This window comes from Nanorana parkeri, unplaced genomic scaffold (genome assembly GCF_000935625.1).
Source record: "Nanorana parkeri isolate BGI_ZX_2015 unplaced genomic scaffold, ASM93562v1 scaffold320, whole genome shotgun sequence".
NCBI classification, from domain to species: domain Eukaryota; kingdom Metazoa; phylum Chordata; class Amphibia; order Anura; family Dicroglossidae; genus Nanorana; species Nanorana parkeri.
The window spans coordinates 193,107-214,299 of record NW_017306588.1 but is presented as its reverse complement, the minus strand read 5'-3'; the positions used below and the strand labels follow the sequence as shown (position 1 = coordinate 214,299).

The following is a 21,193-nucleotide window of genomic DNA, read 5'->3' as shown; positions in this document are numbered from 1 at the left end:
GGGGGCTGCCTGTAGGGGCCTCTCTACACAGATTGGAGGCCGATACTGTCAAATATGATTGACAATGTTTACTGAGGCCGGGCAGCAATTCCTCCAGAGCAATAGGACCAGAAGTGTTTATATTTATGACAAACCACTGAAAAGTAGATGTAAACCCCAAGTGAATAACATTTCGTTTGCTCTGCGTATCATAAACAATAATCCTTTGTTGCATCTCAATGCAGCTTATCTCCCGCAGCCACCTCCTGTGTACATGCACTCCAGCGATGGCTGCCATGGCATTTCTCAAGGCGGGTTTTTCCTAAAGCCGACAACAGTGGACCATGTCTGTGTAATGTGTGTTGAAATGGAAAATTGTAGTCTCCACCGTAAAGCCCGTGTGACAAGGTGACAACGCAGGTGGACAATTGTGAGACAGGGACAGAGTTGTCACGCTAGAACAGGACGTGTTGACAGAGCATGGTCACTCACCCTATAAACAGGAAGAGCCTGAACATAAGACCTTCCTGAAAAAGGGACTGACAGACAGAATCATTCGGTTTTCCTGAAGTCCAGATACACTCCATTGTGGTCACAGATTTCAGGGGGGGTCACAAAGGCAGTTTTTTTGGGAAGGGGGGAAATCTGAAGGGACCAATCACTCATCACTCCCAATTTGTCTCTAATGATAAAAGAATACAAAGAAATTGTAAATTAAGGTAAAAAAACCCGAAATGAACAATTCTGTGAATCCTTTTTTCCTCTCGCTGTGACATCACAATCATTGTTACATTTGTTACATTCGTTTTTTTTCTATTTGAAGATTAAAAAAAGATTCTTTGTAACGAAACAAAAAAGAAATCTCTTCAGATCTGACGCCTCTCTGTAGCGATGGCGGGAATCTCTGATTTCTCCGCGTCGTGCGTCCCGTCTCAGGAATGTCTGACCCGCGTCTGGAGAATTGTTATTCGGGTCCCTCATGTCCCGACTCGCTCGCCCTGCCGGTCACCTGGCTGGGGGTGGGGGTGGGGAGTGTGACGCAGAGAGATCTAAGTCTGGGGGGACGCGCTGTACACGTTGCCGGGTTCTCTGGACCTGTCCCTGCCTGTCGCGGCGGCGCAGCTTCACAATATGAGAGAGGCGACGAGCGCGGCGCTGTCAGTGTGAGAAATGATCTTGTTAGCCGGCCGGTGGCTTCTCAATGTTCCCGACGACAATCCCCGTGATTCCCAGCCGCAGATCGTTAGGTCACGCAGGTCAAACCTCAATCACATGCAAATTTCTTCCGAGCGATTGCGAAGCGCTCAGACGGACGCGCCGAAGAAGCTGACGCCAGTTTCCTGCAGAACAAAACAATGCGGAATTCTGAGGTCGCCGTTCAACTGTGAGCGGCGCAATCTATCAGAAGCTCCATAGAACCGTACAAAGGGAGCAGACTGCAGATCTTTAAAGGTCCATTCACATTTAAAGGAGAACTATGTGGTCAGTGCTTTTCCCCATAGTTCTCCTCAGGGTCACGGGAGGACAAACTAGCGTCCTCCCATCACCCTAGGCTCAGTATATAGGGAGCTACAGCTCGCGGTATACTGAGACGCCGCAGCCGGAGCGGATCCCGACATTACTGTTGAGATCCACCCAGCTGCGTGAGTGACAGCTGGCTCTGCCTATCTAGAGGCAGAGCCAGCTGTGCCCGCCCCCTCCCAGTCCGTTCTACCAGTCAGCGCTGGAGGATCAGAGCGACAGTCACGGCTCTCTGCAGGGACATGATCGAGAAGTGCGCGAGCGCCGGTATGTGTTCGCTCACTTCCCGATCTATTGAGCCGACCTGTGACAGTCTCATTGTCACACGTCGGCTCGAACTATGAGGATGAGTGATTTTCACTCGCCTCATAGTTCTCCTTTAAAGTGTTTTTTCCTCACATCTGTGCGTTACGTTTGCAATGGGCCCTAAGGCTCCATTCTCACATTAGCGGTTTTCTGCGCCTATTGGTACGCGCAAAAACGCACTGTACAAAAAAAATAATGCTTTACAATGTGTGTTGTTCACACTAGAGTGGCGCCCACGCGGTAGGAAAACGAGCGTCCTGCAAAAAAGTCCAAGCGCAATTTTTCTGGGTGGATTCTACACGTACCGGCTATCGTAATAATAGTAACGTTTGCGCGTTTTTGTGCCGCTATGAGCGAATGGAGCCTTGCCGCGCATTTTTGAGCCATGAGAAATGCACCTGACTAAATCTTTTCTTTAAGGGCCCAGTCACAGCATATCTAGTGCGTTCCAGGAGCGGTCCGAGCCCGGAATGCACCGGATCGCATAGATCAGGCCGGGCCACGTTCTGGGAAGGGAGGGGGCGTGGCGTTGCCATTCATGTCAATGGCACCGCAGACACGCCCCCCCTCACCTGCTAAAAAAGCCCCTGTGTGATAGGCATTTGGAAGTGACAAAACACTGTGCTGGAACTCCTGTGACAGCAAGGCTATCTCCACTCTTACTGAATACACAGAGCGGAGAACGGACGTTCTCTGCTCTGCTCCCCGCTCTCCATCCCGAGGATCTCTGGCCGGTGAAGAGAGGTACATGGCGGCGGGGGGAGAATCCCAAAGCAGGGCTAAATGTAGAAACCAACTTACCGCCCGGCGCCCGGAACTGCATGCCCTTGGCGTCGGGAGATTCCACGCCCCTCCGCTCCCTGCCGCCCCGAGGCCGGGCCTCGGTGGCCGCGTGGCAAATCCGGCCCTGGGGGCACACACACAAACGGTCACGCCGTAGGCTGCTCATGCAGGATACAATGCATCACATACAACTACTAAACCTGAACTGAAACACGATTGTAAATGTTGTGTTTATAGTTGAATTTTATGCTACAATGTAGACAAAAAGAATCCTGAGGCAGTGAAGAAACTCCAAGGATAATAGTAATTTGTGCATATAATGAAAAAGATCTCACGTAGATAGAAGAAAACGAATGGCGGACGCAGTGTCCAACAACTAAATATAGAGCCACTGATACTAAACTAGAACAATGCAAAGGGAAGAATAGGAGAGCGGTGGGAGCTCCGCGTGATAGTAAACAAAAAGAAACAAAGTAGCAGAATAATCCTTCATGGTGCAGCAAACATGAAAAACATTTCTTATGAAACAAACAAAAGCATTTGCTCACAAGATGAAATGAGGCGAGGGGGGGCGGGGGAGGGGGAGGGGTCAGAGCCGTGAAAAGCCTCCTGAGAATCAGCCCCTCTCTCTAAGGGAAACAACTACCCCGGGCCGCAGACAGAGGACCGCCAGCGTGAAGTTTCTGTGCTCCTGATCTTATATTCTCCCTCTGGAGATGTTTACAAAAACAAAAGAACTCCGACTTGAAAAAGAAGATCTATGATAAGTAATACCGGCTTCCTCTACGTCACATGTTTAGAAACCTGAAACACGAGATATTGTATGTGTGCTACAAGTCATCACATGTTTGTTCTTCTGGAAAGACAAATAAAGCTTTCCATGTGCAAACCGATCTTATCTGTAGCCCAAACAGGGGAAGGGTCGTGAACATATGAGACAACACAACATGTAACAATGTCACATCAATAATGACTCTCAGATCGGCACCGCGGTGACGGCACTAAATATGTGCCGACTGAATTCCCTCCGGCATGGCTTTATACATACGTTTATCAATGTAATGAATACGCGGAATGACAATTCGCAGCGCGGTGTGTGCGTACAGATCCGGGGGAACGTATAAATCCCTGCATATGTATGCGCGGCGGCACACAGGAGGACAAAGATCTGAAGATCTGTTTTCTGGGAGAGGATTTGCGGCTTGTTTGCTGCCGGTTCCCACCATCCGGCACAATGTTTACACATCGGCCTCGCAGAGGATCTATAGGCGGATTTATTTCAGGAACGCCGAGGTCAGGCAGCTCTTCAGATGCAAAAGCACAATCCGCTCGACCCCCGAGGCCGCTATCGCTCTTTATATCTCCCGCAGTCCCGATCGAATTGTTCTCGCCAGCCGCGGATAAGGCATCGGCGTGCTGCGCGTTGTGCTGGAACTCTGACCTGTTCCCGCCGGGCACCGAGGAGTCAATGCCGTGCCATGCAATAGGCCGCCGGCCCTTTAACGCTGGTTTCCACCTGACGTGTTGGCTCAGGGAAGAGAGTTATTTCAAAGGGGCGCTCGTTTCGATCTCCGCGGCGCGCCGAAGGCCTGAAACGTATTTATCAGGAAGGCCGCGAGCCTCTCTTAATCTTCCCGGGCCAATTAGTGATGAGCCTATTATAAGAAGCGCCCTCGGTGGCCGCTGTGTTGGGGGGAGGGGGAGGGGGGGTTATCTGAGTTCTAATGAATAAAAATGGAAAACAGAACAAAATTAGGAGAAGAGCGCATGGCAACCGAATGCGTCGCCGGAATTTACAGAACACGACTAGGACGACTTTCCGGATGGAATTAAGGATTAGGTTACAAGAGAGGGACCGGCTGACTTATGGGAGTCTGCCACTAATGCCAGCCACACATCTTCCAATAGGATTGTACAATCAAATAATGTGAACACCAAACTGTACCAATATCTGCCTGCAGTCACATGAACCCCAAACCAATCCAATCCCAGGGACCCAAGTGGGAGATTTGATTTGAACATGTGTAGAGTGATTGCACAAGTCTATACGTACTGTTCTATTTGGCGGTAATCGGCACTGTGCAATCCGAATCTGTAGTTGTATTCTCACAGCCGTTATCCTTCATTCTACACTAGAGATTGCACACTTGTGTGTTGAGCAACTTCAAGAAATTGTAACATTGTAACAGGTCGGGACAATGTTACTGTAACAGGAATCAGCCCATACATGATCGCAACAGCCGATGGATCGCAACAGCCGATGGATCGCAACAGCCGATGGATCGCAACAGTCGATGAATAGCAACAGCCGATGGATCGCAACAGTCAATGGCTCGCAACAGCCAATGGATCGCAACAGCCAATAGATGATCACAACCCATACAGGATCACAACCCATGCAGGAATCACAACCCATGCAGGAATCACAACCCATGCAGGAATCACAACCCATGCAGGAATCACAACCCATGCAGGATCACAACCCATGCAGGATCACAACCCATGCAGGATCACAACCCATGCAGGAATCACAACCCATGCAGGATCACTACCCATGCAGGATCACAACCCATGCACGATCACAACCCATGCAGGATCACAACCCATGCAGGATCACAACCCATGCAGGATCACAACCCATGCAGGATCACAACCCATGCAGGATCACAACCCATGCAGGATCACAACCCATGCAGGATCACAACCCATGCAGGATCACAACCCATGCAGGATCACAACCCATGCAGGATCACAACCCATGCAGGATCACAACCCATGCAGGATCACAACCCATGCAGGATCACAACCCATGCAGGATCACAACCCATGCAGGATCACAACCCATGCAGGATCACAACCCATGCAGGATCACAACCCATGCAGGATCACAACCCATGCAGGATCACAACCCATGCAGGATCACAACCCATGCAGGATCACAACCCATGCAGGATCACAACCCATGCAGGATCACAACCCATGCAGGATCACAACCCATGCAGGATCACAACCCATGCAGGATCACAACCCATGCAGGATCACAACCCATGCAGGATCACAACCCATGCAGGATCACAACCCATGCAGGATCACAACCCATGCAGGATCACAACCCATGCAGGATCACAACCCATGCAGGATCACAACCCATGCAGGATCACAACCCATGCAGGATCACAACCCATGCAGGATCACAACCCATGCAGGATCACAACCCATGCAGGATCACAACCCATGCAGGATCACAACCCATGCAGGATCACAACCCATGCAGGATCACAACCCATGCAGGATCACAACCCATGCAGGATCACAACCCATGCAGGATCACAACCCATGCAGGATCACAACCCATGCAGGATCACAACCCATGCAGGATCACAACCCATGCAGGATCACAACCCATGCAGGATCACAACCCATGCAGGATCACAACCCATGCAGGATCACAACCCATGCAGGATCACAACCCATGCAGGATCACAACCCATGCAGGATCACAACCCATGCAGGATCACAACCCATGCAGGATCACAACCCATGCAGGATCACAACCCATGCAGGATCACAACCCATGCAGGATCACAACCCATGCAGGATCACAACCCATGCAGGATCACAACCCATGCAGGATCACAACCCATGCAGGATCACAACCCATGCAGGATCACAACCCATGCAGGATCACAACCCATGCAGGATCACAACCCATGCAGGATCACAACCCATGCAGGATCACAACCCATGCAGGATCACAACCCATGCAGGATCACAACCCATGCAGGATCACAACCCATGCAGGATCACAACCCATGCAGGATCACAACCCATGCAGGATCACAACCCATGCAGGATCACAACCCATGCAGGATCACAACCCATGCAGGATCACAACCCATGCAGGATCACAACCCATGCAGGATCACAACCCATGCAGGATCACAACCCATGCAGGATCACAACCCATGCAGGATCACAACCCATGCAGGATCACAACCCATGCAGGATCACAACCCATGCAGGATCACAACCCATGCAGGATCACAACCCATGCAGGATCACAACCCATGCAGGATCACAACCCATGCAGGATCACAACCCATGCAGGATCACAACCCATGCAGGATCACAACCCATGCAGGATCACAACCCATGCAGGATCACAACCCATGCAGGATCACAACCCATGCAGGATCACAACCCATGCAGGATCACAACCCATGCAGGATCACAACCCATGCAGGATCACAACCCATGCAGGATCACAACCCATGCAGGATCACAACCCATGCAGGATCACAACCCATGCAGGATCACAACCCATGCAGGATCACAACCCATGCAGGATCACAACCCATGCAGGATCACAACCCATGCAGGATCACAACCCATGCAGGATCACAACCCATGCAGGATCACAACCCATGCAGGATCACAACCCATGCAGGATCACAACCCATGCAGGATCACAACCCATGCAGGATCACAACCCATGCAGGATCACAACCCATGCAGGATCACAACCCATGCAGGATCACAACCCATGCAGGATCACAACCCATGCAGGATCACAACCCATGCAGGATCACAACCCATGCAGGATCACAACCCATGCAGGATCACAACCCATGCAGGATCACAACCCATGCAGGATCACAACCCATGCAGGATCACAACCCATGCAGGATCACAACCCATGCAGGATCACAACCCATGCAGGATCACAACCCATGCAGGATCACAACCCATGCAGGATCACAACCCATGCAGGATCACAACCCATGCAGGATCACAACCCATGCAGGATCACAACCCATGCAGGATCACAACCCATGCAGGATCACAACCCATGCAGGATCACAACCCATGCAGGATCACAACCCATGCAGGATCACAACCCATGCAGGATCACAACCCATGCAGGATCACAACCCATGCAGGATCACAACCCATGCAGGATCACAACCCATGCAGGATCACAACCCATGCAGGATCACAACCCATGCAGGATCACAACCCATGCAGGATCACAACCCATGCAGGATCACAACCCATGCAGGATCACAACCCATGCAGGATCACAACCCATGCAGGATCACAACCCATGCAGGATCACAACCCATGCAGGATCACAACCCATGCAGGATCACAACCCATGCAGGATCACAACCCATGCAGGATCACAACCCATGCAGGATCACAACCCATGCAGGATCACAACCCATGCAGGATCACAACCCATGCAGGATCACAACCCATGCAGGATCACAACCCATGCAGGATCACAACCCATGCAGGATCACAACCCATGCAGGATCACAACCCATGCAGGATCACAACCCATGCAGGATCACAACCCATGCAGGATCACAACCCATGCAGGATCACAACCCATGCAGGATCACAACCCATGCAGGATCACAACCCATGCAGGATCACAACCCATGCAGGATCACAACCCATGCAGGATCACAACCCATGCAGGATCACAACCCATGCAGGATCACAACCCATGCAGGATCACAACCCATGCAGGATCACAACCCATGCAGGATCACAACCCATGCAGGATCACAACCCATGCAGGATCACAACCCATGCAGGATCACAACCCATGCAGGATCACAACCCATGCAGGATCACAACCCATGCAGGATCACAACCCATGCAGGATCACAACCCATGCAGGATCACAACCCATGCAGGATCACAACCCATGCAGGATCACAACCCATGCAGGATCACAACCCATGCAGGAATCACAACCCATGCAGGATCACTACCCATGCAGGATCACAACCCATGCACGATCACAACCCATGCAGGATCACAACCCATGCAGGATAATGGCCCATACAGGATCACAGCCCCTGGAGGATCACGGCCAATCATGTGACGATCTAATGACCCTTCTAGCAATAAAACATTGATTGTACAGGCCGAAAAATCTTATTCATCAAATTCCAGAAAAGCCTACAAGCCCTTCCCCTCCCGTAGCATAAAACATGTACTTCAGGTGATCTGACTGTACGGGATAATACCTGAAGGCGGTTCGGAGATATTTTTAGGCAGTTGGCTAATACCAGCGCATGTGACCGAGCTCTGATGTCTACAACCGGCTGCAGATTGGTCGAGTAGGACTAAAGACGTCCACTGGCCAAGGTTGGAACGTCGGGTTAGCTGGGAGGCAACAGCAGCTGAAGGACGTAAAGCTGGGAGGGAGTCCAATGATGTGAGGAGATCCATGAACGAGGGGCAGCACAGGAGAAAATCTGCAGGTGAAGGATGACCAGGGGATCCTCCCTACCTTCACCAAGCTGCTAAAGCTCAATATCTGGCCAAAAACAGAAAACCTGCAGTACTCCGATCCCAACCTTTTCTCCATAGCAGAGGGATTCCTCAAACTGGGACATTCAGGTTTGTGACAACAAATGCCACCACTCATGGTCACGCGCGATACTCGAATTAGGAGCACGGCTGTGACTATTGGGGAGGATGTAGAATGTTATTTTAAAAGGGAACAACTACCCTGTTTCCCCGAAAATAAGACCTAGCACCATTTTTGGGAATTGCTCAAATATAAGACCTACCCTGAAAATAAGACCTAGCTGTGACCATTCCCAGGGCCGGTGGTGGCATAAGGGGGAACCTGAAGAGCCGCGGGAGAGAATCAGCGGTGCCAACGAAGCCGGCGCTAGAGGAAGCGAGGCGGCACCGGAGGGAGCAGAGCCGCATAAGCCGATGCCTCCTCTATAGCCCCGCCTCCTGTCACAGGCGGAGTGATACCAAATGCGCTCCGCCTGTGAGGAATCCATAGTGAAAGCGCGCTTTGCTCATTCTGGCCAGCGATTGGTTACCAAATTGCTCTTGGAAAGGTGCGGCGCCCCCTGATTGCCCTGATCACCATATTTTTCTACATGAATACGTGCGGATTGTTGTACATAAAAAAAAAAAAATAAGACCTACCCCGAAAATAAGACCGTGTGTGTTCTTTTGAGCCCCCAAAAATATAAGACAGTGTCTTATTTTCGGGGAAACACGGTGTCTCCTGTCAGGGCGGACGGGAGGCAGAAGAGACACATGAAGGGTAGATGGCGCCGGAGGTGAGATCGAGGAGAGGAGGAGAAGTATACAGGAATCAGAGCAAGCAAAGGACACAGCAACGGGCAGCCAACCTCTGAGACACAATGTAAAGAGAACCTGTCAGTGAAACAGTCACTAAAAACTGGCACGAGGAGACTACAAACCCTGCAGTGGCAGAATTCAACCCCTCCCCCCATTTCCTGGCACAGTGTACAGAGCTTTGAGAAAGTTTATTAGCTTTGTTTGCATTTCCTCTCTTACAGTATATTTTGGGTCCCTGGTAAACAAGTGGATGCATGGAAGGAAGAGGGAAGCTCGGACATACTGAGTGAAGATGGGTGCATGGATGGATGGACTGACTGATGGAAGAGGGACAGATGGGTGCATGCTTGGATGGACTGATCAAAGATGGAATGTTTGAAGGTAGAGGGATGGGTGGAAGGCAGAGGGATGGATGGAAGGAAGAGGGATGGATGGATGGACTGAGGGAAGAAAGATCGATGGGTGAATTCATGGGTTGATCAAAAGAAGGAGATGGGTGGACTGATCAAAGGAAGAGGGAAATAGATGAAAGGATTGACAAATAGATGGATGGATGGATCAATAAATAGATGGATGGATGGACTGATTGAAGGAAGAGGGATGGATGGAAGAGGGATGGATGGAAGGAAGAGGGATGGATGGAAGGCAGAGGGATGGATGGACTGATTGAAGGAAGAGGGATGGATGGAAGGAAGAGGGATGGATGGAAGGCAGAGGGATGGATGGACTGATTGAAGGAAGAGGGATGATGAGATCCTTGTATAGACTGAAGGAAAAGAAATGGATAGATTGATGGAAAGAAGAAGTAATGGTAAATAGACGAACTGACGGATAGATGTAATTAAATGGGATGGAAGGCAGAGGGTTGGAAGGCCTGATGGATGGAAGGCAGAGGGATGGAAGGCAGAGGGATGGATGGAAGGCAGAGGGATGGAAGGCCTGATGGATGGAAGGCAGAGGGATGGAAGGCAGAGGGATTGATGGAAGGCAGAGGGATGGATGGAAGGCAGAGGGATGGATGGAAGGCAGAGGGATGGATGGAAGAGGGATTGATGGAAGGCAGAGGGATGGATGGAAGGCAGAGGGATGGATGGAAGGCAGAGGGATGGATGGAAGGCAGAGGGATGGATGGAAGAGGGATGGATGGAAGGCAGAGGGATGGATGGAAGGCAGAGGGATGGATGTCCGATATACCTCAATGGAACAATCACACGCCTGAAGCTCATGCAAAGCTGGTCTCACCGTCGGCATTAACCGGAGCCAAATATTTGCAAATCACTTTATTTTCAGAAACACTTTTCCTGCGGCTGAAGACAAAGTTTACACAAGAGAGCGGCCGGGTGAGCGCGCACTTACCTGCACGAGGGAGATGTTGAAGAGACTGAGCCGGAAGAGGAAGTTCCTGCAACAGACAAAATAGAACACAAGTGTGAGAGACGGAAAAATCAATTACCTGCAAGAACCCAAATCATTCACCCCGACATCACATCACCATCATCACCACCTGACATCACCATCATCATCACCTGACATCACATCACCATCATCACCACCTGACATCACCATCATCATCACCTGACATCACATCACCATCACCACCTGACATCACATCACCATCATCACCACCTGACATCACCTCACCATCATCACCACCTGACATCACCTCACCACCATCACCACCTGACATCACATCACCATCATCACCACCTGACATCACATCACCATCTCACCTATCATCATCACCTGACATCACATCACCACCTGACATCACATCATCACCTCACCTATCATCATCACCTGACATCACATCACCACCTGACATCACATCACCATCATCACCTCACCTATCATCACCACCTGACATCACATCACCATCATCATCACCTGACATCACATCACCATCATCATCACCTGACATCACATCACCATCATCACCACCTGACATCACATCATCACCTCACCTATCATCATCACCTGACATCACATCACCACCTGACATCACATCACCATCATCATATCATCACATCATCATCACATCATCACCACCACCATCATCACCACCTGACATCACATCACCATCATCATCACCTGACATCACCATCATCATCACCTGACATCACATCACCATCATCATATCATCACATCATCATCACCTGACATCACATCATCATCATCATATCATCACATCACCACCACCATCATCACCACCTGACATCACCATCATCATCACCTGACATCACATCATCATCATCATATCATCACATCACCATCATCACCACCTGACATCACATCACCATCATCACATCATATATCACATATCATCATCTCATCACCACCATCATCACCACCTGACATCACATCATCACCACCACCATCATCATCACCACCACCATCATCATCACCTGACATCACATCGTCACCACCACCATCATCATCCCCTCACATCACATCATCACCTATCATCATCACCTGACATCACATCATCACCTCACATCACAACCATCGTCATTATCACCTCACATAATCACCACCTGACATCACATCACCATCATCATATCACATATCATCATCACCTCACATCACATCATCACCACCTGACATCACATCATCATCACCTCACATCACATCTCATCATCTTCACCACCCATCCACAGAGAAGAATAACCGGCATTTGGGGGAGTTCAGACTGTTTTATGTTTTTTGCAAATCCGCCCGCATTCCGCCGCCCCTTCACATGAGACGTCGCGGAGGAAGTCACTCTATTGGAGTGCGAGTGACTTTATACATACACTCTTCTTAGAAGCAACCAAAGTCTCTCCGTTCAGTCGATTCACTGAGCTCTTCCTGGGATGAGACTTGATTGGCCGCGGTGGAATTTGGGCAATCGCTTCTGATCGATCTGCCTGAGAACCGATCACAACGCAGATCAATTAAAGGATCATTTTTAGTCAATGAATCAATCAGATTTATAGCGGATAGATCGTGTATTCGATCAATATTTTCTGCTGACCACAAAGCGTGGAGCGATAATGTGCGCGCGTTGCGTCGTCCGATATTTCTATCAATGATGAAATGCGCGTTTGCGATGGCTCGTTTCTCGATCGATCACCAATCGCTACGTGTGTGGCCGCCGATATTAGCGTTATTGGTAATCGATCAAGTAACTGACATAACGGCCGTCTCAGGGCTCATTCACACCATGGCGTTAGAAGGCGCGCATGCGCATAATGAGGGGAATTTAGCAAATCTGGAGCAGCAGTGCACGGCAACCAATCAGCTTCTCTCTTTCACTTTCAAATCTTAACTGAACAGACTGAAGAGAGAAGCTGATTGGCTGCCGTGCACAGCTGCTCCATTCTTGATACATTTTTGGGGCGTTTAAATGTCTTGTTCAGATTTTCCGTACGTTGAGGAATAACTGCGCTGTTGCCAGCGGCGACCAGAGACTCGCTCTAATTTCTGCACGAATGCCGTCACAGGGAAGACGCGTCTACAGATACGAGACGCGCTCGCCCTCTGCGACAAGGGGGGCAGATCTGCAATTCCCCCCCTGGCGGCCTCATCCGTACGAGGCGCCGCGTCGCTGAGATGCAGCATTAACGGTGCGGCTGATCATTCGCGAAGACGCGGCGTTTAACGTGATGTATAATAAAAGCGGGAACAAGCCCCTCGGGATGATGAATATTTTACAGAGCAATTTGAGCGCTGTGATCTCCGGCGTCCTGTCTCCGCGTGAGGCGCTGGCTTTAATCAGACGTCTTTACATGACTGGCTGTGAACTCGCGATGGAGCGATCCGGGGCGGCGAGGCCGCCGAGAGCGAAAGAAAAAAATACCGACGTGAACTCAGCAGTGAATCATCTTATTGATCTGCCGGTGAGGAGAGAGTGGAAAACGGGAATTAGGGAAGGAACGCCGCGATCCGATTCTCTGCCGCAATCTGTTTGACGCGGAACGATCCTATCAGCCTGATTAGTGACTGCAGCATGTGCGCATTTCATTCAAACCGCGAGGAGCCTGAGAGGTCAGGTGACTGATACATTGTTTCATGTGAGGCGCAGCAGGTTGAGCAATGTATCAGATATTTATTACTTCTCAGAGCCGCTCACTATATCGGTCCTCCAGTTGGAGAACTCGATGAGGATGGCGAGGAAGCAACGGCGCACTTAGGGCAAGTCGACGAGGGTTGGAAAAACGCCAGGGCTGGCGCGCGCGCACTAGCGCCATCTCGTCAATCTCTAACGGATGCGACGTTACGAGTTGGAGATCTCGACGAGTTGGCCATTTCGACAGAACACCGGAAGTAGGGCGGTGGTGCTGGCGATGGGGGACAGTGCCTTGCTTTTTTACAATGCAAGGCATTATAAAGCTTTTTTTTTTTTAAACTTTATTGAAATGTCACAAAGTGACATTTTAGTAATATCTGTGCACCAGTGTGGAGACTTCAGAAGAGCTCCATTGTAGCGCAGAAAAAAACAACTGTAGACCTGATGTATCTTTCCACTTCTCCTCTCCATTATGGAGCAAACGGCACAGTTGTGTTCTATGTGCCACTGCACACGGTGTGATCAAGCCCTCTCACCGATCACAGCACTTGCCCTGCCAATGCTTTCATCTGCTTCTCTGCCATCATCTGCCACAGGGGCTGATCTGACACAGATCAGCCCCTGCTGCAGCCTCTCACCTTGTGACTTACAACAAAGTTACAATGTTGCAGCAGACTGATCACTGGGGGAGAGGAGACCGAGGAAATGCATCCCCCTGCCTGCAGCAGACTGATGACATCATCTCAGCCTAGGCAGAGTCACTGATTGGAGCTCAAGGACGGCTTTTAATGATAAGAGGCGGAGCTTTCCTGATCCTATTACTGTGTATTGTGACATGTCAGGGATTTATTCTTGGAGACTTGTATTGTTACTGACAGGTCCGCAGGCTGATTATTTGGCTCCACCTCATTACGATCCTCTGGCAGCGATCACATGAAAGGGATGAAGAATTTGCATAATGATAGAAGGTGGTGATCATTCATTGCTGCACAAAATTAAAATTTTATTCTGAAATGTCGTCGGCTTTGAAGAACTTTTTTTTTAAAGTCTTACAGACAGTTGTGTGAAAGTGATCAGCTCAATGTAATTCATTATATCAATATATAAATATATATATATACACTATATTGCCAAAAGTATTGGGCCCCTCCCTCTTCAAATCATTGGATTCAGGTGTTCCGTGACATTTCCCGGCTACTAAATATTCCGCGGTCACCTGTTACTGGGATTATAACAAAGTGGAAGCAACTGGGAACAACAGCAACTCAGCCAGGAAGTGGTCGGCCACGTCACATGACACAGCGGGGTCAGCGCATGCTGAAGCGCACAGTGCGCAGAAGTCGCCAACTGTCTGCAGAGTCAATAGCTACAGACCTCCAAACTTCATGCGGCCTTCAGATTGGCACAACAACAGTGCGTAGAGAGCTTCATGGAATGGGTCTCCATGGCCGAGCAGCTGCATCCAAGCCGCACATCACCAAGTGCAATGCAAAGCGTGGGGTGCCGTGGTGTAAAGCACGCCGCCACTGGACTCTAGAGAAGTGGAGACGTGTTCTCTGGAGTGACCAATCACGCTTCTCTGTCTGGCAATCCGATGGACGTGTCTGGGTTTGGCGGTTGCCAGGAGAACGGTACTTGCCTGACTGCATTGTGCAAAGTTTGGGGGGAGGAGTTTGGGGACGGCCCCTTCCTGTTCCAACATGACTGCGCACCAGCGCACAAAGCAAGGTCCATAAAGACACGGATGGGGGAGTTTGGGGGTGGGGGAACGTGACTGGCCGCACAGAGTCCTGATCTCAACCCCATAGAACACCTTTGGGATGAATGAGAGCAGAGACTGCGAGCCCCTCCCCCAACATCAGTACCTGACCTCACAAATGGTCCAACATTCCCATAGACACACTCCTAAACCTTGTGAACGCCTTCCCAGAAAAGGGGCGGAGCTGTTATAGCGGCAAAGGGCGGAGCCAACCCAATACTGAACCCTACGGACTAAGACTGGGATGCCATTAGAGTTTTTGTGCGTGTAAAGGCGTCCCAATACTTTTGGCAATATAGTGTGTATATATATATACACACACACACACACACACACACACACTGTCACTGTTATTATAGTGTTAGAATTATTATTTCCATATATGATATATACATACAGTATATAAAGCTCTAATATTATGAAACAGCCACAAGGCACTAGCAGCCATTGGCCTAGCCGTGCCCAGGCTTCAGGTGACGTGCGGGCTGCACTTTTCTACATGACAAGCGAGGGAGGTAAATGACAGAAATAGTTTTTACTCCAAATAACAATGTGATTTTCTAATGCTGAGACGTGTCCGGCTGATGGATGCGAAGTGTACATTTTAATGACAGGTCCACTTTAAGTCGCGTGCAGGTCATTGTTTTTTTCCGCCTCACACGCTGAAATGTTTTCTCCACCGAAGTCCCCGAAGTGTCTTTAAACCGACAAATCAATGAGCGACGGCCCGCAGACACGTCCAGTAATTGCCATCATGCCAGCGGGCACGGTCCTGGAGGTGGTACGGCTCTCCGTCGTCGATCACAGGGCGCGTTGTGCTGACTCAGCAAAGTGCAGATTATGTGATTAAGCGAAGTCACGAGAGACGGCGGGCGCTCAGCTCGTGGGATCGGGGGGAGGGGGGGGATAATCTTCGCTGGCTCAGCGCCGACAGCACCGAATAACATTACGGGTGTATTACAGGAGGCAGGTACAGCTGGCACCGCGAGGCGGCCAGAGATGCTCAATCAGCACCCCGGCCCCGCCGCACGTGCACACGCACATGGCGTTCAATGACAGCGGAACTTTCCTGCAGGGAACGCAATGGCATCGCAATAAGAATATCTGCCAACAGACTGTCACACTGACGAGGTATCCGCAGCGCGGGAGGAAGCGTCGGCCAATTAAATCCAACCGCACAGGACAGATCTGTTATCGGGCCCGGGAAATAACAACGAAAAAATGGCCGCCGCGCCTGGGACATGCCCATGACGGACTCATCCTCCAACACGAAGATCAACATATAGGAAGTAGATGACGGAGATCACTGTCCTCGGACAGGAAGACAACCCCACACCTCCTTCACATAGACATAGTATACAGATAACATACACAGGATATAGAAGAGACAATCTAAAATGAAAGAATGAGGGAGGGAGGGATGGACTCGCAGGAGGGATGGATGGATGGTTGTATAGAAGGTAGAGGAAGGGAAGGATGGATAGATGGATGGACTGATCAAAGGGAGAGGAATGGATGGATGGACTGGCAGGATGGATGGATGCCTGTATAGAAGGTAGAAGATGGATGGATACAATGGGTGGACAGATGGAGGGATGGTGAGATGGGTGAAAGGAAAGTAGGAAGAGGGATGGATGGTTCAATGCATGGATGATGCGTAGATAGATGGATGAGGGATGGATGGATTGACAGATGTATTCATGGGTGGATGCATAGACGGACAGGGTGGATAGATGAGGAATGGATGGATGAGGAATGGATGGATTGACAGATGTATTCATGGTTGGATGGATGGATAGACGGACAGGTAAATATATGATGGAGGGATACATGAGGAATGGATGAGGGATGGATGGATAGATGGACAGGATGGATAGATGAGGAATGGATGGATGAGGGAGGGATGGATGGATGGATGAGGGAGGGATGGATAGATGAGGAATGGATGGATGAGGGAGGGATGGATGGATGAGGGATGAATGGATGGATGGATTGACAGATGTATTCATGGGTGGATGGACACATGGACGGATGGATGGGCAGGCACAAACACATGAGTGTTACCTGGCTCCGACAATGAGTTGGTTGCGGTTGGGGTCCAGCGCCAGCTGCGAGAAGTCCTGAACATCTCCATAGGTGAAGTTACACAGCCACGGGTTTAGTTCTGCATGAGGGGAGAAGAAGAATCCGATTATTTCTCTCACTCTGGGCGGCCATGACATGTTAATTGTTACATATATCAAGCGTGTTATTATAGGTTACTAATTCTGACTCTGATAATGTACCCTATTCAGGGCCAAGACGATGCAAGCTGCTACCCAGAAACGCAGAAAAGAGAAAAAAATATGACACAGAAGCACAGCTGAGCGCTGCCATAAAGAAGAACTCCGGGCATGTAAAACCTGACTGGCTGAATGTATGAAGTATTTCTACTATCATTACTTCTAATCTAGATCTTCATACATTTCCTATATATCTCTGCAAACCAGACCCCGATGGAAGTGCCAGCACTGCAACACCACTAGGCCCCACTACACTACACAATGCAGCCATGCTAACATATTTCAGCCACTGGGAGCTTAAAAGGAATAGGTTTAGACACATGGGGGCTGGAATGAATGCAGATCTCAGCCCCAAAGGGACATACATTTAGATTTCTCTGAGTACTGCATATCATACACAACTGGCGTGTTCTTTTCATAAAATTCTGCTTTCACATTTTTTCATCCTTTACACAATCTTTGTAGCCTCTTCCTGTCTACATACACTCCCTCCAACAACAGCTGCACATCCTTCCTCTAGATCAGCTTCCTGATACTACAAATGGTGGACCATGCTTGAGAAATGTGTGGTGAGATAGAGAGATACAAAGTAACATTGTTTATAAACATTGTTCAGAGGGAGATAGAGAGATACAAAGTAACATTGTTTATAAACATTGATCAGAGGGAGATAGAGAGATACAAAGTAACATTGTATATAAACATTGATCAGAGGGAGATAGAGAGATACAAAGTAACATTGTTTATACACATTGATCAGCGGGAGATAGAGAGATACAAAGTAACATTGTTTATAAACATTGGGGAGAGAGCTGAATGGTTTATGTGGGAAGAAATCATTTAAAGGGGTTATGTAGCTTTTGTAGTTCATGTAGTAGGGCAGGGGTCAGAAGACTGGCTGAACTGAACTACTCACATTGGCAGGTAATAAAGTTACCATGGATGTGACTCTTAGCTGCTTGGCTGGAGTTATGTTATATTATACATTATAGGATTCCTATAACATTCAGATGTGATTTCGGCTGCAGAGGACCACGCAGGAACCGTACTCATCCCGTCACTCGTTAGTTTTCTTATTTTATCTTTACATTGTATCGGAATAATTATAAAGAAAATGTTAGGAATGTAATTCAGTGTCGTGCACAAATTTCTTCTCACTCAGGAAGGCAGGGACAGTCTGTGGACCGTAGTAACCCATAGCAACCAGTCAGAACGCACCAAGGTCAGCGCACTCGGCGCATCGTCCTTGGCGTGTCCAGACCGACCCCCCAATGAGACGGAAAAACATGCCGATACAGGGAAATGTTCTCGCGTCGGGTTTTGTACAAGACTCGGGATACTCTCCCGGCAACCAGCCAGTTTCCTGGACACGTAATTAACGGGGATACATAGCGCGCTCCCACATGATCCGTCTTGCTCGCCGGCGATCCCATGGCGTCTAATTACCGCACACAAAGATGTCTTAAGCCTCCTAATAACCCGACAATGTGGCGGAGAGTTCCCGGATTCCTCGCCGACAGAACTTCATACATGATAAAACGAGGATTCTCTCTGACCGCCGAAGGGCCAGAACAAGGAACAAGGAGCTCACGCACGCATCAGCGGCACATCGATCTCCAGATTAAATCTGAATTCTCCATCTCGCTCATCAACATTCTATTACCGAGGCGAAACCTCCACTGCAATTACCATTGTTACATTGTACACATTATAATGATTTCTTGTCCCTAATTGAATACAAAAAGTCATTTAAATCCATCACAAAGGTTACAGGAATCTATAGAAAGAGCCAAAAATGTTCTATTGTTTCCTCTGCCATCTAAAGTCAGATTTATTGTTTTTTAAGGTAGTCACACGTCCTCACTTTTCTGGGTCCAAAATTAATACTATCACGTGACTGGATGGAAACGTCTGAGGGCACTTTAAAGCCGACCTCCGTCCTTCCCTTCAGTCTTCTATCTGACCTCCGTCCCCCCCTTCAGTATTCTATCTGACCTCCGTCCTTCCCTTCAGTCTTCTATCTGACCTCCGTCCTTCCCGTCAGTCTTCTATTTGACCTCCATCCTCCCCTTCAGTCTTCTATCTGACCTCCGTCCTTCCTCAGGATTTGGCAACCTTGGCACTCCAGCTGTGGTAAAACTAAAGCACCATGAGGCATTGTAAGACTGACAGTGACAGACATGGCTCCCAGAGAGGGGCATATAGTATGGAGGTTGCCTACCCCTTTAATAGAACAGGAGCCCCCCGCATAGACCTTCATCTGGTCCGGTGACCTTTGCCAAGGCGTCCATCACTTGATATCGGCCGTGGGATTTTTAGGGGTCGCCTCAGCACCTTGCGTAATCAAAGCAGCCAATGAATGGACTGTGCCGAATCCAGGGGTGGGCAAATGAATATGAAAATCAGGAGCCAGTCTACCCAATCCAGAAGCCCCAGGATCATGTTTAGGAGCCAGCTTCACTGATGACCTCCAAGTTGGGCACCAGTTGTAATTTTTAGGAGCATTGGCGACCTGGCTCCTGGGATTTGTCCAGTCCTGGCCTGACCAGTCTTGTGCTTCTGGTGCTCCAGACTGGGACAGGTCACGGGACCAGGTGGCAGCTGACACAGAATTTCACTTTAATACCCGAGCTTATTTCAAGTAATCTTAAAGTTGATGTTTATCTACAGGGATGCGCTGAGCAGCGGCGGCTGTAATCTCCTTAGAAAGCGCAGGAAGTGAGGATGCGTCTATCTTTCCCTGATCTCTATACACAGACGGAGAGCTCCATATTCAGTGCTCCCACCATTCTCCCCTGCTCCATTCACATAAAGCTGTACTCCCCCGTTTGTATTCTTCCCACGGACCACCAATAAAAGGGGCATTCTTCTCCTCGAACATCAATGTAAGGGGCATTCCAACCCTGACCACCTATGTAAGAGTCATTCGTCTTATTGGCCATCAATGTAAGGGGACACGTCTCCACTGACCACTAGCATAAGGGGACACAGTTTCACAGACCACCAATGTAAGCATCATTCGCCCTGTTGACCACCAATGTAAGGCGCAACTCAACTTTGACCACCCTTGCAAGGGTCATTTGTCCACTTGGCTACCAATTAAGAGGACATGTCTCCACAGACCACAAACAGAAGGGGATACCTTCAATGACTGCCAATGTAAGGCGCAATCCAACCCTGACCACCCAAGTAAGGGGACCCGTCTCCACTGACCACCAATGTAAGGGGACCCGTCTCCACTGACCACCAATGTAAGGGGACCCGTCTCCACTGACCACCAATATAAGTCAAGGGGCTATTCATCCCACTAACCATCAATTCTTTTCACTGGCCACCCACGGAAGGGAACACTGCAATTTTCACGGTCTGTGTTTCTTTTCCATTAATTATAAT

General features: G+C 49.3%; 1 protein-coding gene across 1 annotated transcript in view; it reads right to left on the bottom strand.

Annotated features, from left to right (window-relative positions):
• Positions 1 to 21,193, bottom strand: part of SEMA5B (semaphorin 5B) — a 297,119-nt gene that overhangs the window by 104,841 nt on the left and 171,085 nt on the right. Inside the window, exons 4-5 of the mRNA XM_018558083.1 lie at positions 17,583 to 17,682; positions 11,071 to 11,116 (exon numbers count right to left, since the gene is read on the bottom strand). Coding sequence (XP_018413585.1) covers positions 11,071 to 11,116; positions 17,583 to 17,682 — 146 coding nt within the window. The remainder of the gene's footprint in view (positions 1 to 11,070; positions 11,117 to 17,582; positions 17,683 to 21,193) is intronic.